This window comes from Physcomitrium patens, chromosome 7, assembly GCF_059467195.1.
Source record: "Physcomitrium patens ecotype Gransden chromosome 7, ASM5946719v1, whole genome shotgun sequence".
Classification (NCBI taxonomy): Eukaryota; Viridiplantae; Streptophyta; class Bryopsida; order Funariales; family Funariaceae; genus Physcomitrium; species Physcomitrium patens.
In genome coordinates, this window is record NC_143416.1 from 6270809 (window position 1) to 6294191 (window position 23383).

Genomic DNA, 23383 nt, shown 5'->3' on the forward strand with positions numbered 1-23383 from the left:
AAATCTAGTATTGTTTTGTAAGGATGCTAACACTTTGTAATTTTTAATTGCACCACCTTGCTTGGAACATTTGTTGACATCATCCCATCCCATCACAGTTCTAACATTGTCACAACTTGAGCTTGGTGTATTCAACTCCTCCAATTTGAAATGAAAATAGGGTTTTAGTTTTGACTATATCCCACATGTTCTTGCACCTTTGTAACATCTTCATCTTTGATTTCCATGTGTGCTGTAACTTGCTCCTCCTTATATAGTTAGTTCCTTTCTCCTAAATGGGCATTCTAACTTTCAGCATCCAAGTTGATTGTAGTTGATCTGCTCGAGATACTCCTTACTCCTCTCCCGAATGTTGTTTCACAGTGGGAGTATTACTCACCAGGTTCACTCAACAATCTTGCTCATCTGAAAGCACATTACATTGACTGTTCTCTTATGAGTAAGAAAATATCAGCTAACGCTTTGATACCATGATAAAACTAAGGGAGATTCACAGAACACCAACAATGCAATCAACAGTACATTCTATTTTGCTTCCATGATTAATGTCTCTACTGTTCGAGCTAAAGTACAGATTAGCAGCGGCTAATCAAATTCTCAGTTGTTCTAAATTAGGATTAGGGTTACATCTGGAAGACTAAGCTTTGCACACGATATCTCAAGACACGATGTTTGTTGTTATCTCAAGACACGATGTCTCGTTGTTGTTATCTCAAGACACGATGAAACAGTAATTCTTTTGTCCAAAGTGTTGAATGTTCTGGAACAGAACGTGGATGAGTACGTTCCTTTTCTTCTTTTGCGTGGCACATGGATGAATACGTTTCATTTCAACATATACCTACTCCAGTCTCTCATGAAAGGGAAAAATCCGACCATATATTAAATCGTGTCAGGTGTTCGGAGTCACCACAAACACCTCAAATTACCCAAGGGTTACAATTTATTCAGAAATATCACACGTTCGATCGACGTTTTTATCCAGTTCACTATGGTGAGTATTGTTCCTATGCATGACTGAAACTCATGCAGATCGGCTTCTGTGTTTACAAGGCGAAGAAGGTCACGGGTCGCCCATTCACATTTTGCAGTGGGCGAGCATTGTCAACCTGCGATCACAACGCAAACGCACTTGTGACATGAGCTACCGTGATATTGACTCACCCATTTTCGAATAAAACCAACAACTCTAAATTCTTCATTTTTCAAGTTGCAAATTCCGATTCCCTGACGTCTCAATTCTATCAGTTGCGGCACGTACCGGAATGGCTGCTCGCAGTTGGTTGAATTGCGCAGGTGAGAATGTCGCAAGCTGCGAACACAAACCCACCCACATTAGTAACATTAGTCATCACCCAAAGCGTGTCACGTGCAGGCGACTTTTCTCTACATATCAGCACTGCTAGCTAAGTTTCTACCGCCAAGTTGATTCGTCAGTAAATAAAAAGAAAAAAGAAACAGCCGCTCGAAAATTACAACCGTAGAACTTTTTACGCTTTAGATCATGTTCCTTGACTGTGTGCATTGGAGCCTGCGTTATGACTAGCTGTGTTGGAGGTTTGGGGAACACCTTCCCACACCTTAGCAACCAGATCAACCTGGGGGAGGGTGACAGATGGAACGCTCGGAGTCAAAATGGGACGACAAGAGGCTGGCTTACCTTTGCGATGACTGCCCAGTTAACGCCCTCTGTGCAGGGAGGGGTGGTGAGAGAGCCGTTGTAGCGGTAGTAGGCACCCTTGATTTCCTTGAAAGGCAGCTGAATTCTGATGGTTGTCCTGGTTGTCACTGGTTGAGTAACTGGTGGCAACTGGGGGAAGAACTGCACAGCAACCAACGTGGCATGAAGCCATGGGTAGGCAAAAGCAGGCACTCCCTGTTCTACCTATTGGTTGAGCACTGTACATACAGGGGATCCTTGACCCTCGAGTCCGTGGATGTTGTGTCTAGGTCATGGCGAAGGCCGTCAACGCATGCAAATGATGAGGGAGCTGGAACAGAGATTCGACATGGGGTGCGTGAGGTGGCGAGGTGGATTGAGTTCATTCCCTACCTGAGCCAGGAAGCTATTGGTGTCATCAGCCTCTTCCAAGGTGAAGCGCACAGCAATTACTGTCGTGCGTTGTGGAGTTACATTAATGGATGTGTGCACTAGGTGGAGCTCCATCTCTTGCCTGGAAGGAACAATTGAAAACCATTAGTAGCAGTGGATGCTCTTCTTTGTTCCCGTTCCCTTGCCTTTCCAAAACGAAGGTGATGAGGGTCAAGGTGTGCAATTGGTAGTGCGTACCTGATGCCAAAAACCGTGTGTTCGCTCGGAATGTGGAAGTGGAAGTGGCGGAGGAAGTAAGTGATGCCACCGACTGTGATTGTACCAGCATTTAACGGGGATACTATTTCCACCTGGACAGAAGCACACACAACCACAGGTTGATGAGCTTGGAAGCCGAAAATATAAGCTTCGTGAATAAGGTGGACGTCAGGCTTGGCCCACTGGACAGGGGTGTAAGTGACAAACGGAATGCTGCAAATACGGCAACCAAGCGACTGGCATCACAGTGCAATGGCGTTCAGGAGGACTGTTGAAGACGATGATTCAGCGCGCTAACCGATGCATGCAGCAAAAGTGAGGGAATCGTCAGGGTTCATGACAAACCGTTGGGGTTTTCCCGTCGGTGAATATCTCAGCTGTGACAATCGCTTGGGTGTATGACCTGGTCAAATCGCCGTTGATCCTGGGGATGAGGTTGTTTGGAACGATGTTAATTGGCGATTGAAGTAGTCCAGTCCCGCACGTCTGGGAGCATGGAAGGTTGCCCCAGTCGGTTGTGCCTAGGTTGTAATTGTAAGCTGCGCGTTGGAAACAAATTTAGTCAGCAACAACGTGACTTACATCAAGATCAGGAAAGAACAAAGGCAGTGAGTCTCATTCACAGCACTGGTCAACATCATATGAACCGCAGGAACCATATGAACTCCCGAACGCGTCACGGAGGAGGCAGCTCCATAACTGGAGATGGATGCCTCATGGAATACATGCAACGAAAGACGGACACACGACGAGGTTTGAACCGCCTGTGCACGATCACATGCAACAGAAACGAACTCGTATGACCGAAGTACTGTAAATTCCCACATGAGCATGCCAATCGGCTTCTCAACAGGAAACTCCTACAGTCTCCTACATGACCCAGAACTCCGAACACTGTCATATCGGCAGCTGAGTAGGGCGAAAGTGAGCTCACAAACTGCACAGGTCAAGCAATTGGGGTTGACAGGAGGGCAGGTTTGCGCAGACACAGTCCCAGGGAAACTGAGGCAGCAGAGCAGAACCCATGTCACCAGCAGGCAAGCCCCGGTCAAGCCAGCAGCAGCGGCACTCTTCATGATGCAAAGAAGCGGCGATGCCACAGTAGAAAATCCAACACTGTTGTTGCACCGCAGGTGGCTGCGTCGATGAGAGCGAGCTGAAGCCGGAGCAAGAGTGCTAGTGTAATCGTGTGCCTTGTCCAGCTTCTCCCTGGCCCCTTTGTAGCAGTGCATGGGGACTGGGTTGTTTTTATTTTATTATTATTTTTTAAATATGGTAATATATTGAGCATGCGTGATTCGTCGTCCCTTACCATGTCTGCACAGTACATGGAAACCAGGACGAGGCTGAGCTCACGGCGCCATTCCAGATTGAATTTGTTTCCACTTTGCTTTTCCTTGCCAACTCTCCATTTGCATTACCATGCTGTGAACCATCAGTCTACGTGACACCCACCAGAATCCCAACTTCTGTCTACTTTAGATGAGTGAATTCAATGTCTTGTTATTTTCTGTTTTATTGTTAGTACTTAAGTTTGGTTTCCTGTTCGGGTGGGCGGGTGGTATCTTTTGGATCGTATTCAAGTCTTTCGCAAATTGAAGTGAAAAGTGTGTTTCTAGCCTGTAGCACCATTTGTTGTGACTATAGCATGTTGAAGTAAGTGGGTTACTTTTTAAAAGGTGAATCGTATGTTCCGGTTTGTTGTGAATTTAATGATAAATTACTGTAATACAATATTCTTTGTTTTACGGTTAGCGTCCTTTGGATATGTGTAGAATATGTAATCGGATATTAAAATAGTAATATGTGGACTCGAAATTTGTCAATCATGCAGCAATGTTTAGTTATGAGGTAGAAACGCTTCAAATGATAATAATAGGGCGAGTGTTTACCTTCTTAAAATATTTTCATGGAACTGAATGCAGATTGATAAATACAGCTTTGCCATTATTTTCTGTCCCAAAATTAATTAATGTGGATGTTTATGTTCATAAACGTTTATTGAACATTCCAGTTCTTTCCCACATTTTAATTAATATTTTTTTTTTTATATTTTCATTATATTTGACTGCTTTCAGACAACACGTTAAAACATGAACTGTTACATATATCTCCAGCTGTCCCTAATATTAGTGTTCTAAAACACACATTTTCAGATTTCATGCTTTTATTTGCAAACATAGTTTTCAATATGTTTGCGCCATTCTCAAAGCAGGAAGGTCTCTACTTCAAATCATATCAAAGCTATGATATTACTGTCATAAAGTCATGAGATTTACATTATTTTCCTCCAACGTGTGTTAGAACTTTGGAATTTCAATTTACAAAATTAACATTTCCTCCATCCAACTTTCTTTGTATAATCATCATTTATCCATCCAACTTTCTTTGTATAATTATCATTTATCCTATAAGTACACACTTATTTTGTATAAAGTTTCCAACTTTTCCTAAATTTTCTTTTCTTCGTCTTAAAAAATTTAGTTTGCTTCAATCAAATATTTATATTTTATATATATTTAAGTGTTTAAATTTTTTGGATTTGTCTATTTAAATTTTTTTTTTGGTTTGAATAAATTTTGTCAAGTGATTAAACAAATAGTACAAAAATTTGAAAATATCAGAATATTTTCTTAATTACAACCATATCCAATGCTTCTAGGATTTGCAAAAGCTTGCATAATATGTTTATGGTTGAGTGATAGTGTAAACTTAAAAATTGTAAACAACCAATACAAGTTTAAAAAGCCAAAATTTGTTGCAAAAGACTGAAGAATTTCATCCATTTATTTGCTTTTGCCTCCATACTTTTGAGTCTATTCTAAATATTTTATAGATATAATTCACTATGTCACAAAATATTATAAAATTTAAAGAATATATATTACTAAATTGTATAATATTTTATATAATTTTTGATTTTTCAAATATTTTTAAGTTTATGAAGTTGATAGACTCTTGGCTTGGTTAATATTTAGTACATTTGATTTAAATAATTTATGTCCATTGAATGTACAAAAAAGACACAATCATGAAAATTTTATAATACATATATTTTATTATCAGAAAATGACCATTGAAATAGTAAATAAAATATATACACAATTTTGATCTTTATTGATTTTTTTGTTTAAACAACCTTTATTGCTTTGATTTTAATAGCCATCACTACATAAAGGTAGTAGTTTTGGTAGCCATTTTAGGCTCAATGCCTTGTATTTTCTTCCTTTCAAACCATCTTAAATCATGTAATTACAATAATAGGCATATGAAGTTGCCATGAAGTTGTAATAAAGTCAAATAAATTTACAATGAAGAGCCTTCTATAAAATTGACAATTGCAATGAAAACAAATCAAGTTATAATAAAGATTTCTTAGCAAATTGTTTTTAATATCACATGGTCAATTTATAATCTGATATTAAAAAAGTAATGTATGTCAACATCCAAGTTATTAAACAACAATGTGTATTTTATTGCAAAGACCACGTGCTAGGTCTAAATTGCACAATAATATTATAGTAACCTCAATTTTCAATACCAAATAGTAAGACAAAACACTTACAATTGTAATGATGTTCGAAAACTTTGGTCCATATGTTATTATTTGGTCATCTTAAGAAGCAATAATATCCACTCACAAAAATATGTATTCATAGCTTAGAATGTAATTTTCAATGATAACATTGATTTCATTGACCAAGATGTTTTTTGATATCAAAATAGTTTGCCCATCTATAAATCTTTGTGTTATGTAATAGATAACTATTATTTTAGGATTTTGTTGATCAATGGCACCATGTACAACAATAATTACAATATAAAGATGCACCTAAGATGTAAATACTTTCTATAATAGGATATTATTTTGAAACACCACCAAATTCATAAGTATGTTAGAGACAATGAGCCAAAGTTTTTTTTTTTTTATTTTTATTTTTATTTTTTATTCAATTAAAAAATATCACATCATTTTGTCTAGTGAAAATATTTCTAAAAACTTAATAAATAAGCTTGTGATGTTTACTCATTGTTAAACATCTAATTTTCAAAATAAATAAATAAATAAATATAATAATTATATATATTTTTTATTGGTTCTTATAATGCCTAAAAAAAATCATAATCACTACTTCTATTTTAAATTTAAGACAATGCTGCAACTAGTTGTATTTTTATCCTATCTTTTTATTATATCATAGTCATTTTTTATTATGTCTTTTTCTAAAGACTGCTAACATCTTTTAAGATGCTAATATTTTATACTTGTTGAAAGCTTGCATTTTATTCTTAGATGTATTGCAATGTTATTTTATCTGACTTTTGAGGGCATCTATTGGTTAATGAATAAGATTTTTGGAACTTGCTAGAATACTTTACTACTTGATAAGAAGGTAGTTATTTTTTGTTTAATTTAATAATGGCCTTGGCTATAGTATAATATAAACAAAAAAAAAATCTTTGATTTTTGATGTATGAGTATAGATATCAAAAACTATTTTTTCTATTATTTGGTTGCATATTGAATATTCTATCTTTTCACCCAAATCTTCATACAAATAGGTGTAGTTTGGATTGCTTTAAAAGTAAGTTCATACTGCTTTGTTCATCACTTCTTATTTTGTGGCATCATTTCTTTCATCATCATTATTGTCTTAAAATTCTTTATTCAATATTAGGAATTATTTTTTGTTGCAACTATCCTTGTATTTCTTAAAACTAAGGAATAAAATTATTAAGACAACATTTGATTTTGCACCATCTGCCTTTGTTTGTAGTTTTAAGATTAGAATTTGTAGCTAAAGAGATGGAACCATAGGCTAAGGGTTGTGACTTGAAAGATCTAAGTTTTCCTAGAGAAGGTATTTTAATTACTATCCTAATAGATTCAATATTTTGTTTATCTATTCTTATCTCTTGTAGTTTTCATCTTTCATCTTTGTCTTGTAACTCTAATCTATTCATCACATTTGGAATATATTATTATATAAAGACATCTTTTTTGGCTTCTTAAGTATCAAGACTTTGTTCCACCAGTCATGTTGCATTAAAGGTAATGATGAATGTTAACTTCTGAATCCACTTAATGCAATTGGCTTCAAAATTTTGTTGGACTGCTTTCAAGAGAAGGCATTTTTTTTCTATTTATTGAATCTTTTACTTCAATTCATTGACAATCATCCCTCTCCATTCTTTAACCTTATATATCTCTTGTTATAACTAAATATTTGTGGCAAGAAGTTTCTTATGGCATTATTTAGTCTTTTTGTTGGATATTTCTAATGGTTCAATCTATTGGTCTATAATGTCATAGATAGCCTTGTAAGCTACAATTGTGCCTTATGCCTCTTCAAGCTTGTATCTAGTATGTTATAAAAAAATTGAAGTTCATAGATGATATTTTTGTATTGGTTTATGGTACATTTTTGGTCCTTAATTATACCACATAAAATGAAATTATTTGAAGTACAACCTACTATACCATGTATATATTGCTCCATGGCCATATTGGCCTTTATAAGCCATATAGCACAATCTTTGTTGTCTTTAGTAAAAGAAAGGAAGTTGGCTGTTGTTTGAGATCACTTTGTTGAATATTAATTAATGATTTTTAAAAAGAGATAAAATATTTTGAATATTATTAATATAAAAAAATCATAGTGCTACTATGACTATATTAATAATAGATATTAGGATAATATTGGCCTTATGTATACCTCAGCTACAAAGGTAGTGGTTCATATAAGCATATTAGACTCTCGAGCTTTATTTGAGCTTGTAGAGTGTGTAATAAAGATGACATATCTTATGTTTGTATCTTGGTATAAAAAATCCTTTTGATTATTCAAAACAAACCTCTTCATCTAAATGGTTATTTAAGAAACTTGTTAGGCATCTATTTGATGGATTTTATCAATTTTTGTAAGCTATAGTACTAACTATTATTTAAATTGATTCCTATCTGAAAATAGGTACTAAAATTTCTTAATAATCAATGCAATGTTTTTATTAGAATTTGCGAGCAATTAATCAAGCTTTATAGTAGACAGCTTCAATATTTATCTTTAATTTTAATTATAAAATCTATTGTAAAATTATAAGAGTTTTTTTTAAAGTTAATTCTATTAAGTTTTAAGTGTGATTTTATTAGATTTAATTGTATTTGGATTTAATTGCAATATTCTAATATAGATTTTGTATAGCATCTTTAAAGATCAAATTTTTGCCATCTTCCATAGTACTAGCAAAAATCTCAATGAAGATGGCAAAGTTACCAAATCAAGTTGAAGTTTTTTGATCTTATTACAAATATCAAATTATGGACTTTGAAAATTGTCATAATAATGTAGAAGATGATATAGATAATAGTAATAGAAGTATATTAGATTACAAGTTGGTTATGAATAATGATATAGGAGATGAGCTCAGTGCATCTAAAATGGAAATTTTTTCATGAAAGATCATATATAGTGTTGGTATATAGCTTGTAGTTGGCAATATTGGTCTCTTCATTATTATTTCTTTAAATATTTGATTAAATCTAATATTAATTTTATAAGATTTAACTATCTTTATATTACTTGATATAATAATTTAAAACTTACTGAAGACATAATATTAGTGCCCTTTTATCTTATCATCATAGTGACACGGACACAGAATACAGACTTGATATCTACCAAGAAGTTCAAGAAGAACTGGCAAGAACTAGATTAATCAGATGAATACAAGAACAACACCAAAGAGGTGAGCTAGAGCTCGAAGAGATGTGTTGTCGAGACTGAAGAACTCTTCAGCCTCGATCCCAATATATACTTCTATTTAGGAAGCTTCTCAAGCAACTTCTACCAACTAAGAAGCTTCTAGAAGGTTCCAGAGACTTGCTTCTAGAAGGTTCTAGAAGCTTGTCTCTAGAAAGTTCTAGAAACTTGTCTCTAGAAAGTTCTAAAAACTTGTTTCTAGAAGGTTCTAAAGACTATGTCCCTAACACATAGCTAAGTAACATATATTCAAGACTATTTAAATTTAATTTTGATCTCTTTTCAAATAGTATGTGAATATATTCTATTGAACCAAAGACATAAAGTTTGAATATATTAGGTTTCTTAGCAAAGAATAATTCATTTGGTATTTTGTTTGGATATTTTTTTATAGATTAGAAGTTTAATATGACTATGGTTGTTTTTTCAGCTTCTATCTATAAGACAATAAATAATTATTTTTAAATAATAAATAACATACAATATCTAATAATGATCAATTATAACTCTCAACGATATCATTACGATATAGGTTGTAAACTTCTGTAATTTACATGGTAATACAAAAATCTTTGCAAAAAGCTAAAAATTCTTTTAAAACATATTTAATATTGTTATTATACTAAATAGATTGGATCTTCTTTTTGGTGGCATTTTCTACATTAGCTTTAAATATCTTGAACTTGTTCAATGTTTTGCTCTTATAGCTCATAAACTAAGTTCAAATCTTTTGAAAGAAGTCATTTGTAAATATTACAAAGTAATGAGCTCTTTCCAAAGATTTAATTTTCAATAGATTGTAAATATTAAAATATATTTATTTTAAGATATTTATAGATCATTACATACATTTATTGAGAATTTTCTTTTGACTCTGTTTACTCTCAAAATAAGTTTTGTAGGGAACTAAGAGTATTTTTATGGGTAGCATATTAAGCATTATGTTTTTTGAGATCATGTAATACATACTTTATTTATTGAAATTACCTAATTTAACATGCTAGATTTAAAATTTGTTGTTTAGTTCTACAATACGTAGAAGAAGTTCCATAGTATATATATGGGCTTATATGGTTTAACTATTTATGATTATTTAAGTATCTAATACATACAATCCATTTCTTTTATCACATATCGTATAAGCCATTAGTAAACTATCTTTGTATTTTTTTATATAACATCATTTTGAAACAAATTATAAGCTAAAATCCTTACTTGCTATGTAATTCATCGATATCAAATTTTTTATATTTATAAGTAAAAAAAGTCATCTTTAATGATTTTTATTTCAAAAAAATTATATAAATTGATATATTTCTTAATTTAGTAACTTGATAATTATATCTTTAGATAAATCTAATTCTATGACTATGAGATTATTTAAGATTTGAAAAAATTACTTTATTATCTATGATGTGGTTTAAAAGACCTAAGTCCAAATACTATCAAATATCTTTATCATTGAATTCTACTAAATTTACTTCTAATTGAATAATACATGCATCTACTTCTTGATAGGCATTGTCTTTTTTGTATGATTAATTTTTATGTTTTAATTTTAAAATATAATATTCTTGATTTTTCAAAATAAAAAAATATTGCAATACAAAAAATATAACATAAAGTTTTTAAAAAGTCTTTGGTTGCCTTGTCTTTCTATATATTCTAGATTAAGAACAAAAAAAAAGTAAAAATATAAGACTTCTAAATATTTCTTTATGGATTATGATTCTAATAATAAAACTTATAGAATATTTGATCTTTTTAAAAAATAATTATGATAAGTAGAAATGAGATTTGCAATCAAAGTCAATTAGAATTGACTCATTTATCTTTAGTCAAGATGCCACGAGACCTAGTATTTTTTCTTTTTGAAATTTAAAAATTAAATTTATCTACCAAAAATGATTCAATTCATTTTTTATTTAAAATCAATGGTTTGTCTTCACGAATAAAAGGACCAACATTGGAATTTATAAATACTAGTCTATTAATACAATCCATTAATTTATAACAAGATATATTTCTAAAAATCCTAATATCATGAATTCATCAAAATAAGGCATAGATAGTTAACTTATGTAAAAAAAACCAAGGTATAAAAGCTTGAATATTGAATATTTTACAATAATCCCAAGATCAATTCAAAATTGAAGACTCCCAAGTAATTTCAAAGACTAATATGTATTAATCATCAAAGCATATGAAGAATCCATCAATTACAAAGAAGCAATTTTAAATATCAAATGAAGTGTAATAATTAAAAAAACAAAACTTAAATAATATGTAATCTTTCTCCAAGCAAGAAATTCATTTAAGCCAGATGGATCTTTAAAATAAAAATAAACAAAAAAAAATCCATTAAGAAAAAAATAAGATTAGTCACATTAGGTTATCAATAAAAGGAAGGAAAAGACTTCTTCAATACATTTGCAATTGAGGTATGTTAAAGCATAATCAAAGTCATTTACCTTATTGAAGCCAAAAAAAGTTTATTATATGTATTTGAAACTTTATACTATGGCTTATTTTTTTCTAAGGATAGAAAAATGGAACTTGCAATATTTGCTAATACCAATTATGGTAGATATTTGACTATCAAAAGCTCCACTTTTGGGATGGTATGCAAACTTAGAGATGATATGATTAATTAGAGCTCAAAATTAAAAATATTTAAATAAACTATATTCTTATTTTTTAATAAGAAGTTGATATACTTGCTAAGTTACTTATAAATCTTAGCTTCTAAAGGCTCAAAAAAATAATTGGTATACAAAAAAATCCTTATTTAGAAATTAAAAAAACTTAGCTCTAATATATTTTAGTATAAATAAGATATCGATCTAAAGAATTTTTTTTTTTATACTTTTATGCTTAAAACTAATAGTTTTAGGATTCACCTTATTAATCCTATTATTCTATTACTTACGAGGATTATTAATTTTTTAATTAATAGATATTAATATATTTTATTTTAAAAAAATATAATTTTCATTGTATAGACTATAATTGATCAAAAGAGGTATAATTTCTAGTCTCAATTCAAGAAGTAACATAAAGAGAATTGATTTCAATTAAAAGAAAAATTAGATGTTGAACTTGTGAAGTACTAGCCAAACATGATTTGCAATGGCTTCCATCATCAAATTCACCTTGAAAAGAAGTCAAAGGTTGTTTGGTAATGTTATCATTTGATAAATATTTTAGGAAGTCCAATAATTGAATAAACACTTAAATAAGCAATTAGATTGCAAAGAAAATGGAAGAAGAAAAAGAAGATTCATATTTCTTTGAAGAATACTTTCAATTGAATGTAAGTTATGCATAAGAATGAAAAATCCTATGAAATTAATAAATCAAAGAAAAATCTTAAATAAGTACTTTTGACAGTAAAAATAAATAACTTTTTGTTTTTAAATTATTAACTTATATCAACAACTCTCCAATGACATAAGTCAACTTATACTTGAATTGTAATATGTTGCAAGTCTAAAGTTGAATATAAGAAGGATTATTAAAATAATACATATTCATCTACATTCAATTTCAAAATATTCAACAGTTTAGACAAAAGAATTTTTTATTGCATTGCGTCTTAAGATAACAATATATGTACAAAGCTTAGTCATTTAGATGTTATTTTAATTCTTATTTAAAATAATTAAGACTTTGATTAGTTGCTACCAATATGTACCTATGCTTGAATAGTCAAGTCACTAATCATGGAAGTAAACTAGAACGTATTCTTGATTGCATCATTGATATTTTGTAAATCTTCTTCAATTTTATCATATATTTTATTTTTTGTGGTCAATTAAGATGAAATTGTAATATTTCTAGTTTCTTTCTACTTAGTATATATTTGCCTTTTGTATGTGATATAAAACTTCTTTTGGCAATGCAAGTATAAATACTTAAGATTCTTTTGGAGATGGAATTGATCAAAATTATTCTTCAATTTTCTTGAAATTACCTAATATTTGTACATATAATTTTTCAAAGCTATAGGAAGTATAAAAAATATATTTGAAATACTAAGGTTTTATTTCTTTTAAATTATCGTGAACTTATTATGTCTTTAAATATTACATATAGTAAGGTCAAGTCTTTTTGAAGCAATACAATAATTTGATTGTAGTAGCTTTTAATGTGATATGAATGAATCTTTTTTAAATATTTTTTTATATATTTTTATATGATTTAATATTCATTATTAATAAACCTTTTGTATTATTAATCATTTGATTTGATACAATATCTAAGGTACTAGGAATATAAATTTAGATGTATAATTTTTTTTTTAGAAATGACTTGTTTGATGTCCGTAAATTGGTTTAGATTTCAACTTTATCATCAAAAATTGTTGATATTGAAAGAATATTAAATAAATCAATTTTTTTGTTAAATTTATTAATTTATTTTAATCATTATGTAAAAATAACTTTTAGATTTTTTTATTATTAAATATATAACTAATAAAAATCAACCATATTCATCATAATTACCATATATTTTTTTTATCATGGTTACAATTATAATTTCCTTTTGTTTATCTTGCCTTCTTTATGGAATCTTTATTTTTAATCTTAAAAGAAGTAAGAGACATATGTCAAAATAATCTTCTTGCCACATCCTTCATCTTGTTCTTATTGTGTATCTTATCTTGTTCATTGTTGGTTCATTATTTTAGTAGACATCTCTAAAGTATTTGCAAGAAGGTTATATGGGTGCATATTGAAGGGTGTGTGAGGATAGGCAAGCATATAGTTGATGTTGTGAGATAGATAAAAGTGAGAGCATTTGGAAGTGAAGGTAAAAAAATGGCATTGAAACACATAACTAAGTTGTGAAGAAAAGAACTTCAAATCAAAAATAAAAATAATTTCAGTATAGGATGTAGATGTGTTTGTTATACAACATGAAAAGATTTGTGTATCTAAATAGGTGGCTATAATCTCATAGTATTAATATTCTTATCCTTTACTTGCTGCTTTTGTCATAGTCATTGTGATTTTTATAAAAAATGCAATGTACATGATGCTTTATATAAGTAGCAACCTAATTTATGATATACACAAATTTTAAAGTTGTATTGGCTTTATAAGCTTATATATTTATTTGATCATTATGCTTAGAAATATTTCCTATGAATATCATGTTATTATTATTCTTATCTATTTTTTTTTACTTTAAGAAATATATGTTTATTTGATTAAGTGCTAATAGTGATTTCTAGTATATTCAAGGTTGTTAACTTATTCCTTGATCTTCTATGAGTCTTGTGGATTAACGTGACATTATCTATCTAAACTTTTTTTGATGGCCAATCTACGAATATCCTATGTCTTTACTAAATTGTAAGCAAATCGTCATTTTTTTCATTGAATGTTTTTGTTTTTTATTTGTATTTTTTTCTCATCTTTGAAGTATCTTATTCTACATCTCTATACTAAGTATTTAGGTAGAATTTAGTACATATTGATTCTATAGTACTTCTTCTATAGGTCTATACCTATGATTTTTATTGATTTTCTTACATATTTAATTTTTACTATTAAAAAAGTCACGATAATTTTAAATTTTAGCTTGTAGATATAATTAAATTATTGATGTGAATATTAGATTTGATGAAAAACTTGCCAAAAAGAATGCAAGAGTTTGATAATAAGATCAATAATATAAAAGATACTAAAGTTAATCTTAATAACTATATGTAACCTTCTTCTTGGTTATGCTACAATAAATTCTTTGATACATCTTTGTACACAGTTTTTGGAAGAAATATACCTCAAGAAGTTGAACTATGAGATTTGGAAGAAGAAGATAGTAGCAAATATCTTGAAGATTGAAGATAAAAGAGATATATTTTATTGTCTTATTGATAGAGACAAAATCAATTTTGAAAATTACTTTGTAAGTGATTTGTATGATATATAAGTTTTTATTATTATTATTTTTTTTTATATATTTAATTATCACTAATAGATGGTAAAAAAAAAGTCTACTTTGTGGTTTAGCACATGACTTTGTTTAAATTTTATTTTAATGTTTTTTTTGTATTTGCAGCCTAAGAATATTTGAACACATTGATATTTGCTTAGTTGCTTTGTCGGAAAATCCGTAAAAGCTCAAGAAGACATGGCACGTGGTTCCTTGAACCCTAATTCCTTGATCCTTCTTCATTGCTCTCATTTTACTTTCATTGAAAGATTCATTGAATCCTGTTGTGTTGAAGTATTGATTCATGAATTCTGACTAAATGCTTCCAGCTCCGCAGACAAGGCTGACATGGATGAACGTGGATATCCCAAACGACGGATTTGACCAGTCTTGTACTAAATTTGATATATATACATAACATGTTTAATTTCTTTACATTAAATGAACTAAAGTTTTATGAAAAAAAGAACATTTAGGAAAAGTTGGAAACTTTATACAAAATAAGTGTGTACTTATAGGATAAATGATAATTATACAAAGAAAGTTGGATGGATAAATGATGATTATACAAAGAAAGTTGGATGGAGGAAATGTTAATTTTGTAAATTGAAATTCCAAAGTTCTAACACACGTTGGAGGAAAATAATGTAAATCTCATGACTTTATGACAGTAATATCATAGCTTTGATATGATTTGAAGTAGAGACCTTCCTGCTTTGAGAATGGCGCAAACATATTGAAAACTATGTTTGCAAATAAAAGCATGAAATCTGAAAATGTGTGTTTTAGAACACTAATATTAGGGACAGCTGGAGATATATGTAACAGTTCATGTTTTAACGTGTTGTCTGAAAGCAGTCAAATATAATGAAAATATAAAAAAAAAAATATTAATTAAAATGTGGGAAAGAACTGGAATGTTCAATAAACGTTTATGAACATAAACATCCACATTAATTAATTTTGGGACAGAAAATAATGGCAAAGCTGTATTTATCAATCTGCATTCAGTTCCATGAAAATATTTTAAGAAGGTAAACACTCGCCCTATTATTATCATTTGAAGCGTTTCTACCTCATAACTAAACATTGCTGCATGATTGACAAATTTCGAGTCCACATATTACTATTTTAATATCCGATTACATATTCTACACATATCCAAAGGACGCTAACCGTAAAACAAAGAATATTGTATTACAGTAATTTATCATTAAATTCACAACAAACCGGAACATACGATTCACCTTTTAAAAAGTAACCCACTTACTTCAACATGCTATAGTCACAACAAATGGTGCTACAGGCTAGAAACACACTTTTCACTTCAATTTGCGAAAGACTTGAATACGATCCAAAAGATACCACCCGCCCACCCGAACAGGAAACCAAACTTAAGTACTAACAATAAAACAGAAAATAACAAGACATTGAATTCACTCATCTAAAGTAGACAGAAGTTGGGATTCTGGTGGGTGTCACGTAGACTGATGGTTCACAGCATGGTAATGCAAATGGAGAGTTGGCAAGGAAAAGCAAAGTGGAAACAAATTCAATCTGGAATGGCGCCGTGAGCTCAGCCTCGTCCTGGTTTCCATGTACTGTGCAGACATGGTAAGGGACGACGAATCACGCATGCTCAATATATTACCATATTTAAAAAATAATAATAAAATAAAAACAACCCAGTCCCCATGCACTGCTACAAAGGGGCCAGGGAGAAGCTGGACAAGGCACACGATTACACTAGCACTCTTGCTCCGGCTTCAGCTCGCTCTCATCGACGCAGCCACCTGCGGTGCAACAACAGTGTTGGATTTTCTACTGTGGCATCGCCGCTTCTTTGCATCATGAAGAGTGCCGCTGCTGCTGGCTTGACCGGGGCTTGCCTGCTGGTGACATGGGTTCTGCTCTGCTGCCTCAGTTTCCCTGGGACTGTGTCTGCGCAAACCTGCCCTCCTGTCAACCCCAATTGCTTGACCTGTGCAGTTTGTGAGCTCACTTTCGCCCTACTCAGCTGCCGATATGACAGTGTTCGGAGTTCTGGGTCATGTAGGAGACTGTAGGAGTTTCCTGTTGAGAAGCCGATTGGCATGCTCATGTGGGAATTTACAGTACTTCGGTCATACGAGTTCGTTTCTGTTGCATGTGATCGTGCACAGGCGGTTCAAACCTCGTCGTGTGTCCGTCTTTCGTTGCATGTATTCCATGAGGCATCCATCTCCAGTTATGGAGCTGCCTCCTCCGTGACGCGTTCGGGAGTTCATATGGTTCCTGCGGTTCATATGATGTTGACCAGTGCTGTGAATGAGACTCACTGCCTTTGTTCTTTCCTGATCTTGATGTAAGTCACGTTGTTGCTGACTAAATTTGTTTCCAACGCGCAGCTTACAATTACAACCTAGGCACAACCGACTGGGGCAACCTTCCATGCTCCCAGACGTGCGGGACTGGACTACTTCAATCGCCAATTAACATCGTTCCAAACAACCTCATCCCCAGGATCAACGGCGATTTGACCAGGTCATACACCCAAGCGATTGTCACAGCTGAGATATTCACCGACGGGAAAACCCCAACGGTTTGTCATGAACCCTGACGATTCCCTCACTTTTGCTGCATGCATCGGTTAGCGCGCTGAATCATCGTCTTCAACAGTCCTCCTGAACGCCATTGCACTGTGATGCCAGTCGCTTGGTTGCCGTATTTGCAGCATTCCGTTTGTCACTTACACCCCTGTCCAGTGGGCCAAGCCTGACGTCCACCTTATTCACGAAGCTTATATTTTCGGCTTCCAAGCTCATCAACCTGTGGTTGTGTGTGCTTCTGTCCAGGTGGAAATAGTATCCCCGTTAAATGCTGGTACAATCACAGTCGGTGGCATCACTTACTTCCTCCGCCACTTCCACTTCCACATTCCGAGCGAACACACGGTTTTTGGCATCAGGTACGCACTACCAATTGCACACCTTGACCCTCATCACCTTCGTTTTGGAAAGGCAAGGGAACGGGAACAAAGAAGAGCATCCACTGCTACTAATGGTTTTCAATTGTTCCTTCCAGGCAAGAGATGGAGCTCCACCTAGTGCACACATCCATTAATGTAACTCCACAACGCACGACAGTAATTGCTGTGCGCTTCACCTTGGAAGAGGCTGATGACACCAATAGCTTCCTGGCTCAGGTAGGGAATGAACTCAATCCACCTCGCCACCTCACGCACCCCATGTCGAATCTCTGTTCCAGCTCCCTCATCATTTGCATGCGTTGACGGCCTTCGCCATGACCTAGACACAACATCCACGGACTCGAGGGTCAAGGATCCCCTGTATGTACAGTGCTCAACCAATAGGTAGAACAGGGAGTGCCTGCTTTTGCCTACCCATGGCTTCATGCCACGTTGGTTGCTGTGCAGTTCTTCCCCCAGTTGCCACCAGTTACTCAACCAGTGACAACCAGGACAACCATCAGAATTCAGCTGCCTTTCAAGGAAATCAAGGGTGCCTACTACCGCTACAACGGCTCTCTCACCACCCCTCCCTGCACAGAGGGCGTTAACTGGGCAGTCATCGCAAAGGTAAGCCAGCCTCTTGTCGTCCCATTTTGACTCCGAGCGTTCCATCTGTCACCCTCCCCCAGGTTGATCTGGTTGCTAAGGTGTGGGAAGGTGTTCCCCAAACCTCCAACACAGCTAGTCATAACGCAGGCTCCAATGCACACAGTCAAGGAACATGATCTAAAGCGTAAAAAGTTCTACGGTTGTAATTTTCGAGCGGCTGTTTCTTTTTTCTTTTTATTTACTGACGAATCGACTTGGCGGTAGAAACTTAGCTAGCAGTGCTGATATGTAGAGAAAAGTCGCCTGCACGTGACACGCTTTGGGTGATGACTAATGTTACTAATGTGGGTGGGTTTGTGTTCGCAGCTTGCGACATTCTCACCTGCGCAATTCAACCAACTGCGAGCAGCCATTCCGGTACGTGCCGCAACTGATAGAATTGAGACGTCAGGGAATCGGAATTTGCAACTTGAAAAATGAAGAATTTAGAGTTGTTGGTTTTATTCGAAAATGGGTGAGTCAATATCACGGTAGCTCATGTCACAAGTGCGTTTGCGTTGTGATCGCAGGTTGACAATGCTCGCCCACTGCAAAATGTGAATGGGCGACCCGTGACCTTCTTCGCCTTGTAAACACAGAAGCCGATCTGCATGAGTTTCAGTCATGCATAGGAACAATACTCACCATAGTGAACTGGATAAAAACGTCGATCGAACGTGTGATATTTCTGAATAAATTGTAACCCTTGGGTAATTTGAGGTGTTTGTGGTGACTCCGAACACCTGACACGATTTAATATATGGTCGGATTTTTCCCTTTCATGAGAGACTGGAGTAGGTATATGTTGAAATGAAACGTATTCATCCATGTGCCACGCAAAAGAAGAAAAGGAACGTACTCATCCACGTTCTGTTCCAGAACATTCAACACTTTGGACAAAAGAATTACTGTTTCATCGTGTCTTGAGATAACAACAACGAGACATCGTGTCTTGAGATAACAACAAACATCGTGTCTTGAGATATCGTGTGCAAAGCTTAGTCTTCCAGATGTAACCCTAATCCTAATTTAGAACAACTGAGAATTTGATTAGCCGCTGCTAATCTGTACTTTAGCTCGAACAGTAGAGACATTAATCATGGAAGCAAAATAGAATGTACTGTTGATTGCATTGTTGGTGTTCTGTGAATCTCCCTTAGTTTTATCATGGTATCAAAGCGTTAGCTGATATTTTCTTACTCATAAGAGAACAGTCAATGTAATGTGCTTTCAGATGAGCAAGATTGTTGAGTGAACCTGGTGAGTAATACTCCCACTGTGAAACAACATTCGGGAGAGGAGTAAGGAGTATCTCGAGCAGATCAACTACAATCAACTTGGATGCTGAAAGTTAGAATGCCCATTTAGGAGAAAGGAACTAACTATATAAGGAGGAGCAAGTTACAGCACACATGGAAATCAAAGATGAAGATGTTACAAAGGTGCAAGAACATGTGGGATATAGTCAAAACTAAAACCCTATTTTCATTTCAAATTGGAGGAGTTGAATACACCAAGCTCAAGTTGTGACAATGTTAGAACTGTGATGGGATGGGATGATGTCAACAAATGTTCCAAGCAAGGTGGTGCAATTAAAAATTACAAAGTGTTAGCATCCTTACAAAACAATACTAGATTTTACAAAGTTGTGATGGTAAAAGCTACTAAGATAATCAGTAGTAGCACTACAATAAAAATAGAATATTAAGTGGTGGTTAAGAAATTCATAGGGTCATAAAGAACAATCAAAGAATTTTGATGCTCTCTTGAATTGGGACAATGGTTGTCTATGTAGTGGCATGTTGAGTGCCAGTTTTCACCAAGTCTTGTAATTATTCAATTTGCATATATGACTATAGATTGCTTTGCATAAAAAATAAAAGAATCCTTGGTTTTATTGAAATTAGTACATATTGAGTATAGTTATGATTTTGTAAAGTATTTTTTAAGGATATGATTCTCAAAGGAAAAAATCTTCAGTATACTCTTATATTACTTAAAAGAATTTGAAAGTCACTCAAATATGATATAGTATTGAATTAGAATGGCTATTGCTAAAAACAAAAAATCAAAAAGTCATGAAATAAAACTAAGGATTAGAAAGGCATTGAAAAGAATTAAAAATACTTCTTTCTTGGTTCCATATATACTCTTAACTAAGAACTACGTGGCGATGTCTTATAGGACCTTTAAAATATTTTGACTTTATAAGACATATATCTTAACTTATAGAGCAAGTTTTCTATATGTATGCCACATAATTATCTTGTTTTAAAAGCTACTAATATGTGATTTTTGATTAACAATATTTTATATTTTTTGACAAAATCTTTATCTATAAAACATGTTAAGGCTCTTGAATCTAACAAAGCTAAGACTTTGTGATTTTTTGGTCCTAAATAAACTTTTATTATAAAATAAGGTAAAGGATTTGAGAAGAAAATATGACCTTTACTAAGAATTATGCAAGATTCCAGCCACATGGTGCCTATTGTAAGTAAAGAAACTTGTTTTTTGATACATTGTCTTCTTTGGCAACCATACTTCTCATTTTGTGGTTACATCATTTCTTTGGACAATATTAAGTAGTATGTTTAGCTTTTTTACAATATAAATATAAACCTTCTTAATATTTTTGAGACTTTTTTTGTTCCATGAGGAATTTAAAATATACCATATCAATTTGTATTGGTTTTGGCCTTGATGAATAAGTTTTTAAAAACTTGGAAGCTATTGTCATTATTTGATTTGTTCCTCTTCAACCAAGTCTTTATTCTTGACATCTCTGAAATATTCAATTATTACATGTAATGGCTTAAGTAATAAATTATTTGAGAGATTTTACCTTTGGTATTGTAAATAATTAATCTTTGATATTATCCTTCAATCCATATCAAAATTGATTGATAAGGGCTTTGTCATTCCATTCCATGCTACAAGCGGGGTTTTGGAATTCATCAATATATATAGTGACTCATTGTGATTCTTATTGTAAAAGTAAGAGCTTGATCTCTGCTACTTTTTTTGATCACTTTCTCTAAATGTGGTCGTAAATACTTCTAAAAATAAATTCAAATCATAAAAGAGTCGTAAATATTTTTCTATTAAATATGCAAATCAAGAAAGAATACTTATTAATAGAAATATGCCTATGAATCCAACTTGTATAAATCCATTAAGATATTAGAAGAGATGTAATCTTAGATAGAACTTGACTTGTTGTAGAAATCTTTGAAATTTTGATCTTGTTCCATCAAAATTCTCAAGTATATTAATCCTTATCCTTGTTATACTTGTAGTAATAAAATTTCTTGGATTTGGTTGTGAAATCAATCTACTTACTTCCTCCAACTTCACAACTTTTTGATGTGGACTCTAAACTTCTTGCGTAAGAGTAGGAATAGTACTTCCATGATTCATATTAGAAATACATTAAATTTCTACTCTTAGAATATTAATAAACTCATAAAGATCTACATTAATTTCAAATCTATTCTCACTTTTGTTGAAAGTAGCATCCATAATCTTTTCTTCTATAAACAACTCAAAAAAATTCAAAATGTTAAATTAGAAGAGGATAATCTGCAACTTCTAATATCAAATGAAAATTTAAACAAAGAAGGATAATCCTTTATCTTTTAGGAAAAGATCAGTGTTAAAAAATAAGATTGTTTTAATAAAAGTAGATAGTCCACAACCTTCAAAATACAACAATAGAAGTGAGATAATCTATTCACTTTTAAAATAAGATAAAAATAATAAGTTATCACTCTTGTCAAACTATAAAAGATATGAATCTTGAAAAAAAAATCTTTCCTTACACTCTTGTGATACTGAAAAGAACTAGAAAGTCATTCAAAGATGATATAATATTAAACTAGAATGGCTATTCTTAAATATAAGAAGACTAATAAGTCTTGAAACAAGACTATGGATTAAAAAGGCATTGACAAGAATAAAGAAGATTCTACTCTTGCCTCTATATATACTCTTAACTAAGAACTATGTCGTCGGGTGGAGAGAGTTTGCCTCAAGAAAGCGCTGGGCTTTTGGTTGCCACTAAATGCTCAATCAAGTCTAAGATATTAAAGTTCTAAGTTTATATATATAATTTCTTCTTTTGAGGCAATTATATCAAAACATAAGCCTAAGTACAAAAAAAAAATCTAAATATATGATAAAATATCTTAAAACCTTATATATTCTTATAGAATTTTTTTTTTTCAAACTTCAACACTTCATATCTCACGATCTAACCATCCAAACAAACTAAAATTTTAATAAAGTACTGATATACTTTCAACAACTATCAAATCAAATTTCAACTAAAAATTCATTACAAATCTTGAAATATTGCCAAAATCCTAACAATAGCTTCAAATCCTTGCTTACATATACTTACATACAATTTTCTTTATATCTCACAAACTAAATACTAAAATACCATGAAAATTTGATATATAGCTTTTTAACCTAATAATACATACTTATAGAAATTTTGAGCTAAAAATTCGTCCAAAAACTCAAGATATGGCTCCAATCATTATTATTAATAAAACAAGTCACTTATTATCTTTGAATTACATATGCTATTTTCAACGCCTTATATCTCCTTCATCTAAACTTAGAATTCATCAAATAATGTTTGAAAAGTGTAGCCAAAAAAGTGTTCTCTCCAATCTTAATTGTCAATCCTTTGATGCTCTCCATAAATGTATGTTATGATCCAAAGAGTAATAGTAGATATGAAATTGACACCTTAACTTTGAATAC

General features: G+C 32.3%; 2 protein-coding genes across 2 annotated transcripts; one reads left to right on the plus strand and one right to left on the minus strand.

Annotated features, from left to right (window-relative positions):
- Nucleotides 1-859: 859 nt before the first annotated feature.
- On the minus strand, nucleotides 860-3558 carry LOC112284347 (dioscorin DB3S). The gene is made up of 7 exons (XM_024524072.2): nucleotides 3246-3558; nucleotides 2657-2850; nucleotides 2291-2403; nucleotides 2054-2174; nucleotides 1661-1822; nucleotides 1262-1312; nucleotides 860-1109 (listed from the first exon to the last, which is right to left on the minus strand). Exons 1-7 carry the CDS (start codon nucleotides 3541-3543, stop codon nucleotides 1047-1049), a joined length of 1002 nt encoding a protein of 333 aa, XP_024379840.1. The 5' UTR covers nucleotides 3544-3558; the 3' UTR covers nucleotides 860-1046.
- Nucleotides 3559-16691: 13133 nt separating this feature from the next.
- On the plus strand, nucleotides 16692-19390 carry LOC149988533 (dioscorin DB3S-like). The gene is made up of 7 exons (XM_090251830.1): nucleotides 16692-17004; nucleotides 17400-17593; nucleotides 17847-17959; nucleotides 18076-18196; nucleotides 18428-18589; nucleotides 18938-18988; nucleotides 19141-19390. Exons 1-7 carry the CDS (start codon nucleotides 16707-16709, stop codon nucleotides 19201-19203), a joined length of 1002 nt encoding a protein of 333 aa, XP_090107956.1. The 5' UTR covers nucleotides 16692-16706; the 3' UTR covers nucleotides 19204-19390.
- The last annotated feature ends 3993 nt before the right edge of the window (nucleotides 19391-23383 follow it).

Excerpts from the sequence above, each read along its gene's own strand:
- LOC112284347 (XM_024524072.2), bottom strand. The coding sequence starts at position 3,543 with ATGCACTGCTACAAAGGGGCCAGGGAGAAGCTGGACAAGGCACACGAT. Across the intron at positions 1,823-2,053 it reads CCAATAGCTTCCTGGCTCAG|TTCTTCCCCCAGTTGCCACC; the intron begins GTAGGGAATGAA and ends GTTGCTGTGCAG. Across the intron at positions 1,313-1,660 it reads ACTGGGCAGTCATCGCAAAG|CTTGCGACATTCTCACCTGC; the intron begins GTAAGCCAGCCT and ends TTGTGTTCGCAG.
- LOC149988533 (XM_090251830.1), top strand. The coding sequence starts at position 16,707 with ATGCACTGCTACAAAGGGGCCAGGGAGAAGCTGGACAAGGCACACGAT. Across the intron at positions 17,960-18,075 it reads CACACGGTTTTTGGCATCAG|GCAAGAGATGGAGCTCCACC; the intron begins GTACGCACTACC and ends TGTTCCTTCCAG. Across the intron at positions 18,989-19,140 it reads AACTGCGAGCAGCCATTCCG|GTTGACAATGCTCGCCCACT; the intron begins GTACGTGCCGCA and ends TTGTGATCGCAG.